This window comes from Nestor notabilis, unplaced genomic scaffold, assembly GCF_000696875.1.
Source record: "Nestor notabilis isolate BGI_N333 unplaced genomic scaffold, ASM69687v1 scaffold33685, whole genome shotgun sequence".
Taxonomy (NCBI): domain Eukaryota; kingdom Metazoa; phylum Chordata; class Aves; order Psittaciformes; family Psittacidae; genus Nestor; species Nestor notabilis.
In genome coordinates, this window is record NW_009931220.1 from 10,682 (window position 1) to 30,130 (window position 19,449).

The window sequence follows — 19,449 nt, forward strand, 5'->3', positions numbered from 1 at the left end:
TTCCCATGGAGAATGAAGACATGGCAGTACGTTGAGAAGGCCTGCAAACATTCAGCTAGAGCATCAGCTGCTTCCTCAGCTGGTGAGAGAACTGCTTCTGTAGGAGAGATTTCTGCAGAAATACCCCATGACATGCTCAGTGAAAGTGGTGAAGATGAGGAAGAGAGGGACAAGATCCTAGTACAACCAGAGTTCCCAGGACTTTGGCGTCAGGAATGTGACTTGCACAAGGTAAATATTATGATATTTCTTAGAAGAAATAGAAAAGAAAAAAAAAGTGGATGAGATCCTTTTGTAATTGACTCCTTGTGAACTTAATCCTTACAAAATTTTGGTGGTATCCATGAAAGTGTCTTGATAGATTAGAAAAGCTTCATTTGCCTCTCTAGTAGTTGTGGCCATGTGAATTAAAGACACTGGCAAGTGCTGTTTTGGGAACTTTACTTAAAACCAGTAATTATCTATTTTACAGTTAAAATGCAGACTTTAAAATTAGCACACAGATGCAGAGATTCAGATATAATAACTGTTGGACACTATTCTTGTAGTGTTTGTTCTCTTAAAGAGAGAACGATAGTTCAATTTTAATTTGGAGGTACGTGAACACAAACTGATCACACTTCCTGACCATCATGGTGGTTTTTATGGATGTTCCTTAATAGACACCTCAAGAAGAAATGGATCTAAAGCAACTGGCTACAGGGGTAGTGATTAAAGGAATTTCTGAGAAAAAAATGGAGGAATTCCCAACTGGAATTTTTCACAAGCAAATAGTTTCTGGTCGTGAACATAAGGGATGTGCTTTCTATAGTAAACCAAGCTGCATTCATTTCAAGGTTAGTGGTCATTCTGCACAGGATCTCTAAAGATTATGTGTTTATTTACTGTATATATATATATATACCAATGTCTTGATCAAAATTCTGTTGCACTGGAGAGAAAAAAAGAATTTCTAGTTGTCTGTAATAGATCTTTAGTCAAACCTGAAAAAGTACTTGTCTTTTTCTCTAGCAATCTCTTAGGTAAATCACAGCCAGATTAAATAAACTGCTTAGTTTTACTACTTAGATCTGTCAAGCACAACTGTGGTAAAAGCAGCTGTTTTTGTCATTATATGTGTAAATGCTAATTCCTGTAATTCACACCAGCTGCTATGTTTGGTATTCCAAGGATTTTGATGTTGGTCAAGTCTACAAAAAGAAGATAGTTTTGATAAATACATCCTACAGTGTTAATTGCTGCAGACTAATGGGAATCAGTGAATGGCTCAAGGACTTCATAAGTGTTCAGTAAGTAAAATTAACCATAGTCTAGTTGCTTGTTTTAGCTTTGTACCACAGCAGGAGATGTAACCAAATTCTGTAGCAAGTGAAACAGATTTCAGTAAATACATCTAAACTGCTGTGTTCCGTTCCTGTGTGATGGGGAAAAGAACTGTGCCTCAGAGCTGAGATGCAAGAGGTTTACAGAGCCTGGGCTGCATGTCATTGGCTTCTATAGTGGCAATAGCAAGGGAACAGTCCCTGACCTGTGGAAAGCAGCATAGACCTATGGTGGTTTCCAGCCTCAACAAGTAGAGAGCTGTTTTCACGAAAGTCAGACCATTTTAAAAAAGGGTAAAAGGTGTCTGTTGGTACAAAAAGGTAAAAGTTTCTTTCTAGGCCAAGGCAAATCTTTCACAAGCCACCATCCTTCACAGCATGATTCTGACTCAATGTCCTGGTGGGCATTTTACTTGTATCACAGAGTTGATGGAATGAGGCACTGAAATGAGTGGCAGTTTCTATTCAAGATGATCTTGATGCAGTTTGCAGCAAGCAGCACATTCTCTAATCGTTTGCAGCTACCTGCTTGGGGTTTTTTCCCTCTCTTCATTTCCTCTTTGGATAGGGCAGATGTTACAGAGCAATACTCAAAATGGGTAATGGCAGAAGACTACTTCCTACTTGCTCTAATAGGTGTTGATGGTATTACTGAGCCCCAGCTTCACCTGTTTGGCTAGAGTCTCTTTGTCTGTAGCAGGAAGGCAATAATTCTTGCCTTTTAAAATCACTTTAAGGCTTTCTGAGTAAAACCTCAGTAAAGAATCAGCCTTTGTAGTTTTACAATTGCAGCAGGCTTCTGTAGCTCATCATTAGTCTGTCACTCATTCTGACTTTTCTAAGTAATTAATGCAAATGGGGGGAAAAACGAGTAATCTGACATTGTTCCCAGAATAGGAGCTGGATGTTTCATATATAACTCTAATTTGGAGTTTTATGTTAATTATCTCCGTAGTTTTGACCCACCTGGCAAAATGTCTCCGGGAATGTCCTGTGAGGTAGTGGTAACATTCAAGCCAATGGTGAGTGCACCGAAGTGGTAAGTTACACAGTGATGACAATCCTACTACAATCCACTGGTCTGATCAAAAACATTAATATAACTGTTAACAAGAAAACAAAATGCCTTTCTAGAAAAGGTACTGCGGTCCTTGGACAACTGCGTGCATGTTGGAGCTCTGTTGAATTGTAATAAGGCATTTTCTAAGGGCATTTTTTTAGAAAAGTGCCTTACGCTAAGTGCTCCTGGACTGTGTTTTGAAACTTGCTCCAAATCAAAAGATTTATATCGCCTGGCTAAAGCTACCAAAGACTTTAAAGTGGAAATGTAGAATCTGTACAGATACATTTAAAAATATTTAAGAATTAATAAAAATATTTTTTCATCAGATTACACAGGCTAAATCTCTGCAAAATACTTGGTTGGGATTTTGGTTTTGTTTCCTAGATAAATGAAACTCTGGAAGGAGAAGTCCTGTTTATGGCACAGACAGGTTCTTTTGCTGTCCCACTGAAATGTACAGCCAAAAGATGCATTGTAAGTGACTGTTGAAAATTGATGATGCAATACTATTCTGTGAATGGAGCAAAGAGAAATAGTGACTGGAAATGAGGGTTTTTTTCCTTGAATACTTTGGAAATTTCATCCCAGACCTGCAATACCTTATTCTTAACTATAATATTCTATGTAGATGAAAATCACACAGTATCTTTCTATCTTTTCTGACATTTATAAAAAGCATATAAGATCTCCTTTCTTTCAGCATCTCAAGATCTTTTGAGAATGCAATAATGAATTTTAAGTAAAGAACATAATTTTCTTACTGCTAAGAGATGGATCTACAGATAGCACTAACCTTTTTTAGCTACCTACTTTGTGGTACAAACTGATATGTAGTCACTGTATGGTGTCAAATGCTGCTTGCATCCCAGCTTGGTGCTAGTAGAACCATTTTTCTGTAACATAAGAGTAACAATGTTGAATTGGAATGTAAATATGACCTACTTCCAGAGTAACTACCTGAAGACTTATGAAGGCTGCTACGATGAACAGAATTTAACCTGTCTTTTCCATTGTCATACACGGGACTGAAATGGAAGCGGCTCAATTTAACAGGATGTCGTAATGAGCTGGCTTCTACAAAAAGGCAGGAGGATACCCACAGTTCATGTCGTTGTTTGATATAAGAACTTTGAAGTCTTATTCTTGAAAAGGTGGATGCTCATTTATTTGACACTGCTGACTATCTAGGACAATAGTAACTAATGGTTTATCCTTCCACAGCTGGCATTAGATAAAGAGCTCATTGACTTTGGCAGCCATGTGGTGGGAGAAACAATTTCACAGACCATCAGCCTGACAAACAGTGGAGCTTTGGGAACAAGATTCAGAGTTCAGATGTCAGCAGGTGATAGTTGTAGAGGCAGAGCAACAGCAGAATATGCTCCTGGAAGAATGGTAGGTTCAAAAGCATTTCCCTAAATTAATAGAAACATTCCCCTCTCCATTGAGGGCTGTTACCTGAAAACTATAATAATAAATAGTGTTAAAAGAATTGAATGAAGAGCTCTCAAGCCAGTAGTGGAATGAATGCAAATTATTGTAATATTGTGTCCTGCGGAATGTCCTGCGTAGGGATGAAGCAGCGACTGTTGAAATGTACTAAAACTCAGACATTTGATGCAGAGCTGACAAAATGTGTGGTGTTAGACCTGCTATTTATTGTTCCTACTGCATACACGCTCCAAACTTGACAGGAAACTGAGGAATCCTAAAGCTATACTCCTCCACCTAGCAGATAATTTTAAGTGAAAAACACGAAAAAGAAAAAAATCCAAACAAAACCACCCACCCACCCACTGTGGTAGGAACTCACGCTTTGTAATTCCTGTGTTAATGACTATCACTGTCATGAATGTTCCTTTTTCCTCAAGTGTCTCATAGGTTTCACAGGCCCTTGACTGGAGACAATATCACTACCAGGTTACATGTTGTTGTTATGAGGTGCTTATGTGTTCTTGTAAACACAGTGCAGACACTTCATCTTTGTTCCATCAGTGCAGTCTTTAATTGCTTTGATTGTTGAAGAGAATTGGCTCAGATGGTTTTCAAAATCCTCTACTTGATGATCTAACCAATTTTTAAGTTCTAAGAAAAGTGTTGATCTCTGGAAAAACTACCTTGAATAGTATGTACAGTGAAACTGTGAAGCTGCTCACCATGGTGTTCGACTCTCATGCTACCCTTAGAAGCATGGTTCAAATAAAGAATTTGTGAAATAATACTGTATCTGTGGTTCCCCTTCTGTATTCTATCTCTTGCAGGTATGTAATAAATAGAAATCTAGCTTTAGCAGACTTATTTTTGAAATAGAGCTGCTTGTGCTTCCACAAGAAAAATGTTAATTCCGTTAATTGTGAAATAACTGACACCATCTTGTATGGCTCCCATTATATCATTTACCTTTTTGGGGCAGCCAGCAAAAATTAAACCTGCTCATTGATAGAGGTCTAGTAGAATGTGCAGTTTTCGGAAAGTACAACACATTTCTCCATTTATAATGTGGAACAGTTGCAAGAAAACACAAGTCTGATTTGCAGCTACCTAATAAAATTAGGTGTAAGCTAGGTGGGTAGTCACAGTATAAAAGGTTTTCCGTCTTTTCTGATAGGTTACTCAACATCTTAGCGACTCTGTCCTTGAAAAGGAAGTCAGCAACAGTCCTGTGAATTCTGTGGCTCAAAGGAAGGAACAAATTGGTCCTGACCATAGTCAAGAAGTGACCTACTCTGCAGTCCAGGTGAAGCCACAGAGGACTGAGATCAGCCTGAGCAGGAGCTCCACAGGTAAGATGGCTGGTCTAGAAAACTTGCAGTGCAGTTCCCATGTAAAGCATTATCCCTTTGTAGAGTTTCCTGTAAAGAACTGTGGAATTCAGTTTGCAGAGTTACTCAGTAGATTAAGTAGTTCATCGTTCTAATGGTAACGTTATCTTTCTTTGTATGCTGCCTCACAAAAAATGACTAAAAATAACGTACTGACACCATTATATCAAAAGCAGAAGCGACTCCCGCTTCTCATTAGTGATCCACAATTCAGTCACAGAAGAATACAGAAAGCAACTAGCTTACAGAAACTGCAAAATTGTTATCATCATTCTTGTCTCAGCAACTGAATACTCACTGCTCGGAATAGAAATTCACATGACAGGTTTATTTTTATAGTCTGTAATTCTAGGAACAAGGAAGCAGAAAGATGAACCTCCTCAGACATTTTCCATCTCGTTCCTGATGTTTACTAGGGGCTTAATGAAATCCAATGTGTAGAAGAGACTTTCCTAATTTCTTTATAACTGTACTCTCTAACATTTCTTCTGGATATTCATCATTCCAACTTTAGGAAACTAAAAGTTCCATGAAAAGGTTGTGTGTTGCTTTTTTCTTTTTACATCTGAATCTGTACTGTGAAATGGAGTGATTCCATAAATCATGGTGGCTCTCTCCACAGAACACATACCTTTAGAGATGTTTTCAGACCTTAAAACCAAAACCAAATGTATATTCCATTGCTGTGGCACATGAACTTACCTCATGACACCTTGATCTTTTTCCTGGTTAATGTGAAGCATGTGGTTGCAGGTTGGTTACAGCCATACAGTCCAGAGTTAGTTAGCTTCACCTCTCTCAAGATGCATCAGCTTAAGGGACTTTGAAGCCCCAGTGGGAGACTGTTTAATTAGAAAGTAGTTATTATTGCAGCTGTTTTGAAGATCAAGTGAAGCAACACTTCCACCTGTGTCACAGGTCCTCCTGTCTGCATTGCCTTGTCCCACTGAAATTGTTCTCAAAGCCTAGTTCATGCTTTCATCTGACTTTTCATTCCTTGATGTAACAATCTTCAGTATAAACTTCAGCCTACTGAAACATTAATACTATTACTCTGCAGTGGAAGGCTCAGGCTTTGAGGCTAGGGCAAAGATGACCAAAGAGTATTCCTTCTGGACACTTATTTCTTCATCACTGGTAAGCATTGTTGGATTTGCAATATTGACCAAAATCAATGTACTTCTGCTCTGTTTCGTATATTTTAGTGAATAAATGCACACATCCAGCATTGTGTTGGATCTATATGTGAGTTGTTCTTTTTCCGCAGAACATCTCTGTCAAGATACATTAAATTCCAGATCAGATCTACACACAGGCACTGCACACAATTTAGTGGAATTTTCTCCTGGAGAAACACCAGTTGAAATGATGCTTGGAAAGGTAATGAATATCCTGGGCTACAGACAAGACTTTCACTAGTCTAAGCCTACATCAAATAAATTGCTTTAGCTTCAGTGGGAAATGCTGAAGTGCAGAGAATCATAGAATCCATTTCTAGCCCACTGGACTTCACTATATCACAGTTAATTCTTCAAATGAAATCACATGACACATTTGCCCTTTCATTTGATCTATAAAGACTTAATTTGAGTGGAAAATTCTGTATACTGAATATTGTGTTCAGTCTAGTTACAAACTAGGTATAGTACACTGTATAATGTGAGTATATACTGCTGCTTTATTTCAGTACAAGTTATAGCCAGCTGAAGTAGCACAGTCATTTTCATTACAAACATGTTACTTCTTGTTTAGGTTACTGAAGGTGAAATTGAACCCTTCAGCTCAGTCAAACTTCAGATTCTGTTTGTGCCAGCTGTTCCTGGGGATGTACAGGCAGATTTTGTGATTGTGTTTGACAACTCGGACTGCAAACCAGTGAGTGATTTTGTGGAAGATTTGCTTCAGAACACTGTATAAAAAGTTTTAAATCCTCCTACTTCTGCTTTCCCCAAGAATAAAAAGAGCTCAGAGTCCTACATTAGAAACAAGAGAAGGAGGGAGAGGACAGATCTATTTATGGGTATTATAAGAAATAACAGCAAGGTGCCATGTGATTGTGTATTATGTGGTTTGATGGGAGGTAACTTTGTAAATCATGGTCCTTCTTTCTGATGCAGTGTGGTTATTAAACCTGTTGATTCTCTTAAATGTAAATAATCACGCTATTCCCATTTTATCACACATCATGCTAGAAAACATCTAACGCTCTGGAAACAAATACCAAAGTATTCTTCTCTACTCCCAACCCACATAGTTTATTTTTTTTCTGAGATATCGGAATTGGAATTATTTAGCATGCAGTAGTGAAACTGATGTGTGAAAGCTGGAAGGGATGACAACTTCAGTTACCACTTCAGCTATATTTTGATTCTACACTTTATTGGAAGCCAAATTCTGCCTGAGAACAGTTCACAGAAACTTGCCAAAAAAAAAAAAAAAAAAGAAAACCTCCCAAGCAACTCAGAAGCTGGTCTCGGCTCTGAGGTGGAGTCATCTACAGAAGGAGCTGCACACATGTACTGAAGGATCATCTTATCCAGGCCTGAGCTTTGTGGTCACTGCTGTCAGACCTGAGATGGTTGTAGGAAGTACAGCACTGTGCTGCCATCACTGAATTTCTGTAGCCTCTTGAGTTTCTGCATTATGGCACATTCACTTAAGCTAGATGCACTTCAAATATTTCTTTTTAGTATCCCGGGCAGCGTGCAATTCCTTCATATTCTCTGTCAAAGAGCCCAAACCAAAGTATAATTCTTTTTCTGCTGGGACACCGTAACATCTAGGGTTTATTTTACAGATGATTTTCATAGCTTTGCTTAATTAAAGAACCTGTTGCAATATGACTAATAAAATATTTTATTCTGCCATAGTTTACAGCAGAAATTCTTGCTGTGCCTAGATCTGTAAGAATCTGAGACCAATAAACCAATAATTTCTGTATTAACAGCTGTGCTTTAGTGCCATTGGAGTTTCTATGGATATGCCAGTTTGGGTGCCCAATCCCAACATTGATTTAAAGATCTGTATGTATGACCGGCTCTACCAGGATTGCATTGTCATTCAAAGCAGGTGAGTGACCCTTTCATTACCAGCTGCCTGATACAGTAGCCGAATAATGACATCTTAAGTCACGGGTGACATCTTGAGGTTCCATTGTGCCAGGCATGTCTTACTGTCTTAGGAAGCTAAAGAACAGTTTCGTTTTAACATGGCATTTCAGGAGGACACCCTGATTACAACCCCTCGGGTTCCACGCTGTTGTGGAAATTGGACTTGGGTATCCAACTATCCGAGATTCCCAGACCAGCCGTAGCTAGGAAGTATCTGGGTTAATATGTGCCTTTCCACTCCTACAAGATTCCCTGTATTGTGCCTGTTCTGTGGAATAACTGTAAGGTCCCCAGGGAATAGCAATCCCAGAGTATGATCGTGTGGAATTTGCACAGTAAGTATAAGGGAGATAAATGTGTCTGAACTTAAGTGCATGTTGGGTATAATCGATTCAGTCAGGGAACCTTATGAAAGGATATTTTGTTATTTCTCATCTATTTTAATTAAAATCCATGGGAGATTATGATCTGGAAGCCAGGCTTATGCCTGGCTTGTTTATTGAGAAGGTCAATCACCAGTCTTTCCAGACTTGGGATATGATGCTGGATAAATCATGTCAGTCCTTTTTCATGTGCTATAAAATGGGCAGGATGAAACTTCTTCTTACCCGTATAGGCCTTAAGCACTGCACTGGAGTGACACAAACGTTGGAAGTACACAGAGAGTGGCCAAATGGCAGTTTACAGGGGAAGAAGTACCTGGGTTTCTGTAGTCCAAATCAGTAATGGTTGGAGACTGGTTCTGTTTGCACTGTAACATAAAAAGAATATTTCAGTTTGTTGTCTCCAAGAGCTTTCGCGCTATGAGAGGGTGTTTAAATGAACTTTTACTTTTATTTGTCTTCAGGTGCTTCAGGTTTCTTTTCTCTACCTAATGCAGTCACTACTGGATGTTTCTTTTAACAATCTGCATTTCTTAGATTCTATTTAAATAGGATTAGGGTGGGTTTGTGGGAGGGCGGGGGAGAGAGTGGTTCTGTAGAAGGCATCCATTCTAAACCGCTTACCAGAATTACAGGCTGCAGAGATTCTTCACAGTTGGAAAGAATTGAGTAAAGCTGTTATCTCAGAAATTCAGCTTACAGATATGACAAGCTCAAGTTATGTAAGTGATTTACTTGGTCTAGATAAGCCAGGGATAAAATTTGAAGGTATAGCAGCAGAATAACTCTTCTAACGAAAACTTAAGATTTCAAGAGATCCCAAAGATCGCAGCTGTCAAATTGCTCAGGGCAAAATTCTTAACAGAGGAAAAAATCCTGCTAATCCTTTGCCAAGTTTCACTAATTTAAGAGCATTTAATATGTGATACGTGCCTTAGTACCATGGCAAATCAAATCTTGATTTATCTCTCAGTTTTCCACAGCTAGGAAGAATTGTCTTTGTTATACACTTGTTTGGGCTGAAATTCAAAGTATTTCATGTGCTGGAATATCCTGTCTCAACTTTTTATTCTGCAAAAGTAGATAATTTCCTCATTCAGATGTGGTGACTGAGAAGCTTCTTCCTCTAATAGGTATTGACGTTTCCCTGTAGCGTGTATCATAGGATTCCTCATTGTACACGGTACATGTCAAACCACCTCTCAAACAGAATGAACTTCAACTGCTGAAAATAGGTAGAAATTACTATCAGTCAAGAATAAGTTCTTAGGATGGACTAGCTGTATTTTGATTGCAACAGTGAAAAACTGGGGAAAGGTGGTCTGGCCGAAGGTCTATGGCCTGAATCTGTGCACAGACAAATGATCCAGAGCCAAGGGCTATGACCAGGCTAGCAAAGAAGCTGTCAACATACCACCAAAGAGAATAATTTGTTACAGCAGCTTTACATGTGAACTGTGTATCAGCTGAAGAGTTACTACAGTGCTGCCTGTGCTAATGCTTGGAACAACCATTCACTGAAGGGAGAGCAAAGGTACTGCAGCCCAGTTGGAAAGGCAGCTTGTCTGACAACTGCTGGAAGCTTTAGCTAAGGAGTCTGAAGTTCAGATCCAGTAGATGTGAAATCTTATTTTCCATAACTTCTAGAACAGAGATTCTTTAATTAAAATTAAATGTTAATTACATACTTAAATACTCCTGCTATTCAGGAATATTCTTACAAATTTCTGCTCCAATCGCTAGCCAGTTATAGCAATAAAAAGCTGAAACAAACCAACCAACAAATAAGAACTCTAAAACACTGAGAGAATTCTTCAGATTCTCAGAGCAAAATGTGACCCAGACCTGAGAAAGGCAATGTGTTCAAATAGTCTTTGTTCACTGCCAGCACACACAAACATTTGCCAAGAGCAGAGCAGAAAGAACTTGCCTGTATCTTTTTGCTGCTGAAGATCTATGATACTGTAGTCTATAGCAGATGTAGAGCACAAAGTTTTCAGGTTAGATAGCTCTGGCATGTAAGTGCCCCAGCAAGCTCTGTGAGATTGCAAAACGTGGGTTAATACTGGTTATGTTTTGGGGGTTGGTTTTTATTTTCTGGTCACATCGGTAATCAGGCAACATAAAGGATGAAAGATCTCGTACCGAAATCACTTTTCAAAGTATTTTCTTTGGCAGCTTATAATATGCACTGCTTTAATGAAGTAGTATATAGTTCTCATAGATTGTCAACAGTAGGAAATCATTCCAGGCTCCCAGTACCACATGCTGTAGCTGTTGATTTAGAGCAGACCATCTGGACTGACAGCTTGTAAACCAGTCCAGGAGAAGGAAAATGACAAGCTGAAATATTTGTAAACTGCTTGGCAGTTTCGCACTTGGCCATAAAATTCCAAAGCAGGGTATGGTCTGTGGCTATCACTGTGTTATAATATGGACAGAATTCAGTAAACAGGGAGATGTTTCCCAGCTTCCAGTGTGCCATTCAGAGGGCAAACCGATCACAGGTTTTAGCAGAGGAACTGGCAGTACCAGCTTAGCCCCACTGTGACTTCTAGCCCTGTAGAATCTCTGCTGTTAGAGAAGTTACAGAGAACTCTGAATTCACATCTATTTAAAAAGTCACCACCGTTTTGGGGAGAAACACCAAAAGCTGCAGTGCTCTCAGTGAATTTCAGGCATCGAACAGCATCCCCCCACCTGAGCTTGAGTGTTTTTCTTGCCTATATAGGTTTAAGTTTTGGTATTGAAGCTGTTGAGATAATTATGATGATAATGAGGAGGACTGGAATTCGCAAACTGGGTACTTGGTGGTGGTATAGGTGTATTATGCTCTCTCAGGTTCATAGTTTTGATTCTTCTGAGTACAGGCTGGGACATTAAGCACTTGTGAGCTGTTGAACCAAACTCCAAGAACAAACGTTGCTGATAGCAGTGCAGGTACTCTCAAAGCCTCCTAAGCATGTCTGATCTGTTTGCAGAGCAAAAGCCACACTACATTTGAAGTTTGAAGTATGCAAAGAATTGAGTAAGCACATGGAGCTGCTTCCAAAATCAGGTTACATCCAAGCTCAGGCATCCTTCAGCGTGCAACTGAAGTTTCTGCCCAGGTAACAACATGAATCTTTCCAGTTTTTAAAACAGTATCTGTAGGAGGCTGTCAGTGGAAAACCTGAGCAGAGTTTTTTCTGTATTTCACACTGCTGGTGTCAATGCAGTCCTAGTCTCCCCCTTTTCTCCCCCTTAAGTTGCCAGATGCTCAAGGAGGAAATTAACTTGGATCACATACCTGTGAGGAAATGCTCTTCCTGTGGTGACAGCAGCAGTGTGAAAATCTTTGCAGTTGCATTCCTGGTAGGCTGTTCCTGTTTCTGTGGGAAGCTATTCTTGTACAAGAGCGAGGTTCTCTAGGCAGGTGGCTACTTCATGGATCACTGATTAAATAATTTCTGGACAAGAACTCCTGTGCTTGCTAATTAAGGTAAAAACATTTGGGCTTCCTGTTCATATCTCTCCTACATGTTTCTTCAAGATACGAATGTATCGATCTTGAATTTCATATGGCATTTTATATAACATCTTCTAAGGTGCTAAAAGCCTATCCCAGCATTTCTTTTGTCCATTTTGTGATACATCTACATATACAAATGGAACGCAGTTATAGGAAACAAGGAATTCAATTTTTCTTTTTAATTTAAATAAAGAGCTCCTGCTGACCACTGTTAACTTACCTCATCATTGCCATCCTAAAGAATTTAGCAGGACATTCATTTTCAAATATAAATTAAATGATACAGATCTTAGTTCTGGTGTTCAGCCAGATACTTTAGAAGCTTCTCTGCTGATTGCTGCTGCAGACCTGCTGCTTCTGTCATGGAGGTTATTGAGTCCTATCAATGTAGGTATATTTGGATTTTCACTGATATACTCAGGATCTCTGGATGCTAAATGGATTTTTAAATTGTCACCAGGTTAGTATTCAAATAACTAAGTATTTACAGTCCTTCCAACATCTCAAATCCTACCAGTGACCATTATTATGGCATTTTCCCATTCCTAAACTTCAGATGCTGCAAAGCACATTACACTTACTGAGTGGATACAGGCATAGCCTGGATTTAGAACATTAACCTTCCTTGGAAAAAGGGGGAATCTTCAGAAAGGAGATTTGATGAGATTATGGCATTTCTGACACACACAAAAAAAATGAGTATCTGGCTGTTTTGGCATACGGATTAGTTTTAAAAGCCCTAACAGACTGGGGAAGGGTGTGTATGACAGAGGATGAGCTTGCTACAAGCCCATGTGAAGTACTGAGCTAGTGACACATTTCTGAAAATGCCTCCTCATTGACTTGGTATTATAGGCTCTATTCTATTAATAGAACAGCTGTATTAGAAGTAGCATGAAAGTATAAAGGAACCCTCACTCAGCTATCCTCAGTGAGCAGGTAGATGGCTGAAGGCTTGAGTTCTCCCGAGGACTCCGGGCACACTGAAATGGTTACTCAGATGTGACCATACTCACATCTTTCTGGATATCAGAAACAGACGTTTTCTGTTTATTTGAAGGCAAATTCCCTAATGTGCTGACTTTCAGAATTCCCGAATACCACGTGTTTTAGGTTTTCTGCATTTGGAACTAGTCTTGCAGATGCTGGCAGTCTAAATCTGATTTGTCTTTTATGCTTCTCTTTAATTGCTTTTAAGCATGAAAAGGCCATTTTCAGAGAACTATCCGAAGGATTTCAGTGTCTTTCCCCCAAGGCATAATAGCTAATTTAGAGTCCATCATTGCGTATGTACAGTTATAATTATTTTCTTTCCCTCTGGATTATTTTGTAATAGATTAATTTCTTCTGCTACTCTAATGTGCTGTGACAAAGTGAAAGCTGATTCTTTATTCCTACCCTGTATTTAACTCCAGTTCCCATCTTTAAACAAGTTAGCAATTCCTTTGAAGATCGCCTAAAGTCATATTTCCGACTTGCAGAATAACTGCCAGCAAGATTTCAGATCACCATGGTGACCGAGTGGGTGCTATTTATTCATTAACTGTTCTTTAACAATACATTAAAAAATTGCATGTAATTCCAGCAGTAGTAGTAGGAACATTATCACTGTGGGGACCTAAGAACAGGAAGCAATTCACTCTGGTGCTGTAAGACACTATAAATAGACAAGCAGAGCTAAAAATTCTGCAGCTTTCATATTGTCTTGGCTTGAAGTCTAAAATGGAGCTTATGATAGCAAGATGCTGCAGCTACAGAGAACCTACATTTCTTATAAATCACTGTTCTGGTAGATAATCAGACGCTGTTGCTCTGCAAGTTTGTTTCACTTTATTTATGACTGTGCTTTGAGGTGCAATTGGTTCTGCCTCAAAGCGGCTGGTAATTAACTGACACCAGTGTCAAAGGGGAATGATTGCCTCAGTGGGGTTGGGTATGTGCTGTAGTTGCAGGAGCTTTGTATTCTGATTGTAAAGTAAGCTTTACATTTTTCAGAATTTGAAATGACTGGATGGCATTTTAAAAAGGATAAATGGATGCAGACATCTCTGAATTAACTCCCTTAAACTCCTGTGTGTCCAAAATCCTGTCTTTAAAAATAAAAAAGCCAACATGAACAGACAAGGTCAATTGTTCTAACTTCATTTCATCATTCCCCTTAGGTAGAAAATAATCAAAGTATTTTTATGCAACTGAATGTAGTTTTTGATCTTTAGGCACTCTCTTTCTCAAGATGCAGGGAGCTATTTTAATGAAGAGACAAGAATTCTGGAGGTTCCAGTGACAATTCTCATTGTGGATAAGGTTGGGGATTTTTCTTACACTGGTTATTGAGCTGATAATAGATGTAAATTATTTTAGAGAATGCTCACTTAATGATGCCTAATCTTAGATGAGTTCTCTGCTAGTTGGAGTCCTACAATAACAGCAAAAGGTGCTTAAAGTGGTAATACAGATTTAAGAGTGTCTTCTTGCCAGCATGTTTGCCATATGGAAAGTTAAATCCTTCCTAGTCAGCACTCATCTGTTCCCTGGTAGTTTGTTTTGTCAAACAGGGAGTCATCAGGTACCATAGCACAATCTTATTATTCTGATATGTACTGCTGATGTAGCATGTTCTTAGAGTTGACATTCCCTGGAGATGCAGGTGTGATTCCATCCTAGTATAGGGAATTTGAGATACAGGTATTATTATTTTAGTTTTGCTTATCAAAGAGGCATTTTCTATTGCTTATTTTTGGAGAAAAGTGAGGCTGAAGTTCACAAGATAGATATGTTACATTTATATATGTTATCGTCAAGGAATAGGGTAACTTTTTTGCAGTTATCTTTTTGGATGATATTTCACTTAAATCCTTCCCTTACAATGGTACAAGATGGAGGTTTTTATCCTGTGCTCTTCTTGCATTTGTTTCAGGCTAAAAAAGTTAACGTTACTGTCCATGCAATAGTTACTACTGCTGATTTGGAAATCAGTCCAGCACAAATCAATTTTGGATACTGCACAATCTATGAAGCTGTGCAGGCAAGCGTTGTGCTAACAAACAAATCCATCTTGCCACAAGAGTTTGGATTTGTGGGGCTTCCAGAGGTATGTAGCTATCCCACACACACCTCTTCTGGAATCAAAATAGATTTAACTATTATGAAAGCATGTTTCAATGTGAGTGTAAATACATCATAACTGATTCTTGCAAACCCATGGAAATGCTTCTGCCTTGCAGCACAGTGGAAACACACACGTTAGGGGAATGAGCAATATCACTCAGTTTGCATCCCGGGGCCTAAAAGCTTTAAAGGAGGATAGCCATGCCTAAACTGCTTATTGGGAATCATCCCTGATAATCCCTAGGTGTTTCTGACTGACTGTAAGTTGGCGTGGCAGCAGAATTAATCACAGGATCTGCTAGTTTTGTGGGGGCAAGGTCTGCTGAATTAGTGTGTTTTTTGCAAAAAGTTAGCTGTTCCAGCTTCATAATAACATGATGATCGGAGTGTGAAATGGTGGAATCAGAGCTAGAGGAATCTGACATTTAATTAGGCGGTCTCTCTTTCTCTGGTGTTTTAGGTATTAAAATCATGGAGTTGGCTAAAAAAAAGTGGTATCTTCAGCTTCCTAAAGCTTTACTTCACAGCATGTGTTTCCTGATTAGCGTAAAATGTGACATTCTTGAATCATCATCAACTCAAAAACAAACCAATGCACATTTGTAGATATTAAACTGGTCTTTGTCACTATGGTATCTGCAAAACACATGGGAATCAGCTCCTCAAAGATACACGGGGAACTTGAGATTTTCATCATATTTCATTCAGTTGTCTATAGAGAGTAAATAAACATCATTAGAGAAGGGTGAACACTATGGATGGTAAGAAGCTGGGGAAGAGATTCTACTGAAGTCTGAGTTAATGGATTCAATGCCTTTCAAGTTACTTTGAGATTAGAAACCTGTACATCAGTCTGACGCTAGTCACTGACTCAGGTGAAAGCTTCTCACTAGCTGTTTTCTGTTTCCCTGATGTTTTTCTGTTTCCCTGATGTTTGTACATTTAATAACAAAATGTTCTTATCTTGCCAGTAATGGCTTATTTTAATTTATTAAGAATTTGATAATTTAACTTTTTTTATTATTTTAATAACAATAATTTATCCTGCCATTTTTAAGTTTGTTGAAATTCAGCCCAATGATGGATTTGGAATTCTTCTTCCTCTTGAAAGCCTGATGCTGGACATAATCTTCAAAGCTAACAAGGCAAAAGATTACAGCTTTGAACTAACCTGCAAGTCAGAGATTAATAGGTATGTTAAGAAACTGATTGAGTAGTAGGTAATGTAGTAGACTAAATGACACTGGATTTCCACTGTTAAGCTTGTTCAGAAATTAAATCCCTGCCTACTCTGCAGAGGTAAGGCTGGGATGAATATGTGGGGCAGGTAGGGATTCTCTAGTTAACTAGAGCTGCTCAATGCCTGTTAGCTTCATCCTTCATTTAAGTATCTAACTTTAGTGAGGTCACTTTTCCTTTCCCACCTGAAGTTTATCCTTGTCACATATCCAAGCTACAAGTTTGCCCCAGGTCATTCTAACCTGCAATGCTCTGCTTGCATTTTTCAGCTGAATTACTGAAGGTTTTTATTATTGTTATCATGATTATTATTATTTTAAATACTTCGTACTAAACTAGTGCTACTAAAATAATGATGGCATAAACTTTGATTTGACTGGATGTATTTCCAGAAGTTCACAGAGGAAGAATTCAAGCAGGGACTCCAGCCAATTGTGCATTAAAAATAGATAGTATTATTGTTCATCTTTAGGCAAAATTCCCATTGCAAGCTTGAAATTTTGCTTAAATAGGGACTATGGGATTAGTTCCCTATTTTCTGGGCTGATTAAGAGACTATTTTATGCTGAGACAATTTATCATGTGCTTATTTTTAGACAATACAAGCTGTCATGCAAAGCAGTTGGAGTCCACCCACCTCTCGAATTGTCTCATTCCTTGGTTCGGTTTCCTGCAACAGCTTTAAATGGCATGTCTACAGAAACACTGTACGTGATGAATTCCCATGTGAGCGTCAACCGCTTTACTCACACTGTCCCAAGGATTGGCAATGGGGAAGCTGCCCCTGTTGGACCCACTTCATTTGAATTCTGTGTGCCAGAAGACTGTCCAGTGACAATCACACCTTCTGTTGGAACTGTGTTGCCTGGGAAGGTAAATTGACTTTAAAAATCAGGTGTTCTGACAAATCTTTTGATCAAACACATCCCTACAAATATGCTGCCACTTGTAAATAAAGATGAAAATGTAAATTACTGTTAGAACAGTTTGCATATTTTCTGTTGTTTGAAATAATGTTTTAAAGCAGACACGGGGGTTAACCATCAAATCTGGCTAATGCTTAGGGGAGTTTTCAGCCTGGACATTCTTTTCCCAGTGTTGTCATTATGATTGATTTGAACAATGCTGAGAGATCAAAAATATTGGCCATGTAAAACCAGCCCACTGTAACACAGGGGACATCCAGAAAACTGCAAGTGGCCTTATCCTCAGGATCATTTTATTCGCTGGAAAAAAACTTTGTGAATTGTTTGCTGTGATGTCCATGCTCCTGTTGAGCTCTGTAGGTGAAATACACATGGAGGGCTGAATTTTGCCAACCCTCTTGTGTGTGCTCTCTTGCTCCCAGAAAAGCTTGATTCAAGTGTCCTTCAGACCAACACTGTCAGATCAGCTCATCAGAGAAGAGGCAGTTCGGAGGCTGTGCAGAGCAGCTGCAGCAGGGGCAGAAATACAAGTAAGGGATGCAAAGAAGCAGCGCGTGCTGGTTGGGCTGTTACTTCCAGATATTTGTTTCTCTGGATGATATTTTTATCATAAAATCATTTGCATATTAATGAAGCCCAAATTCATGATCCATCTAGGACTTGCTTATAAGGGACAAGAGTAGGACTGTACTGTTGCACTTAATGTGTATTCTGTTTGCTAAGCAATAACCTAATTTCACACTAACAATTTCAAAAGCATTCCTAAAGGAGTTTCTTGCAAAAGCTTAGTACAAGTACTCTTAAAACCCAGAAAGTTTCTACCCTTCTTGCAGATTGACAGCATACATGGACTTTATACGCAATGCTGTGGGTCACTTAATTTAAGTGGGTCCCTATGGTTGTCTTTAATTATGAGATAAATAGGGAAAATTCCCATGAGAGGTACAGTCTCTTATCCTCTGCTTCAATAGGGGAGCTCTTTTTTTAAGATGGGGTAAGATATGTCTATTCCAATATAATCTTATATAATGAGAAATGTAACTACTGTGTCTATGGCTTCTTCCCATGATCCTACTGCTGTTACCATGCTTCATATACCTTACTACCTCCCTGGTTCTGAAACCTTGGGCCAGGGACCATGTATTTGTAAACTGATGTCTTAACTGGGTTACTAGTGATCACCCTCAGTGTGTAATGTCTTTGTGTGCGGATTTGCAGAAGAAAGATGAAAAGAGAGGGGGAAAGAAATTAAGCGTTTTCATTACCAGACAGCAGTCTTCCAGACAGCTGGTGAGGGATGGAGGCAGCAAATACCGAAGTTCTCTCTGCAGTTCTGAGCAACCAAAACCTGAAGAGTTAAGGCCTGAGTAAGTCAGCAAAAGCATCTTGTACTATGTAGACAATATTCTCCTTATAAGAAGTTTAATAAATCTACTAAAGCCTATAGGTAGACAAGAAAGCAAAGTGTAGAGAAAAAATAGCTTTAGCTGTGTTGCAAAAGCTGTTTCCAAAATTAGCACTGCTTTTAAGCCACACAGCTGTACCCTCTCATGTAAGCACAGAATCCCTCTCTGCATCAGAGGGACTGAAGACTTCAAAGAATGTATTGGGAAGTGAGGGAATTTGGCTGAACCAATGAGGGTGGTGTTTTAAAGGGCAATGAGAAAGCTGAACCTAGTTACCAAATGAAACTACTAATAAATAGGTCTAAGAGAGCTGCATACCTTCATCCAAGATGGAAACCACCCAAGGGCTGACACCCATGGGCTAATTTTACTTTTCTGGGGGTTTACCTAGTTCATGATATTATTCATGGTCACCTGTAGTCCTGAAAATGTCACAATGCTCTAAAATGTGCATTTTAAATAGTAATTTTACAATATGTCTGCCTCAGTAAGGAATAAGATTAATAGCACAGCCTATCTAGAAACTTGGGTACCTAGATGCAAAATTATAGTTGAAGTC

The 19,449-nt window shown here is 38.9% G+C and overlaps 1 protein-coding gene across 1 annotated transcript in view; it reads left to right on the forward strand.

The window, feature by feature from the left end:
• Positions 1–19,449, forward strand: part of CFAP74 (cilia and flagella associated protein 74) — a gene marked incomplete at its 5' end in the record, with an annotated part of 37,496 nt that overhangs the window by 9,792 nt on the left and 8,255 nt on the right. The window contains 17 exons of the mRNA XM_010015777.1: positions 80–231; positions 663–836; positions 1,171–1,289; positions 2,278–2,344; positions 2,770–2,859; positions 3,607–3,780; positions 4,994–5,168; positions 6,475–6,587; positions 6,960–7,082; positions 8,155–8,276; positions 11,682–11,810; positions 14,428–14,515; positions 15,129–15,302; positions 16,378–16,511; positions 17,155–17,431; positions 17,907–18,014; positions 18,703–18,851. Of these exons, the coding sequence (XP_010014079.1) occupies positions 80–231; positions 663–836; positions 1,171–1,289; positions 2,278–2,344; positions 2,770–2,859; positions 3,607–3,780; positions 4,994–5,168; positions 6,475–6,587; positions 6,960–7,082; positions 8,155–8,276; positions 11,682–11,810; positions 14,428–14,515; positions 15,129–15,302; positions 16,378–16,511; positions 17,155–17,431; positions 17,907–18,014; positions 18,703–18,851 (2,368 nt within the window). The remainder of the gene's footprint in view (positions 1–79; positions 232–662; positions 837–1,170; positions 1,290–2,277; positions 2,345–2,769; positions 2,860–3,606; positions 3,781–4,993; positions 5,169–6,474; positions 6,588–6,959; positions 7,083–8,154; positions 8,277–11,681; positions 11,811–14,427; positions 14,516–15,128; positions 15,303–16,377; positions 16,512–17,154; positions 17,432–17,906; positions 18,015–18,702; positions 18,852–19,449) is intronic.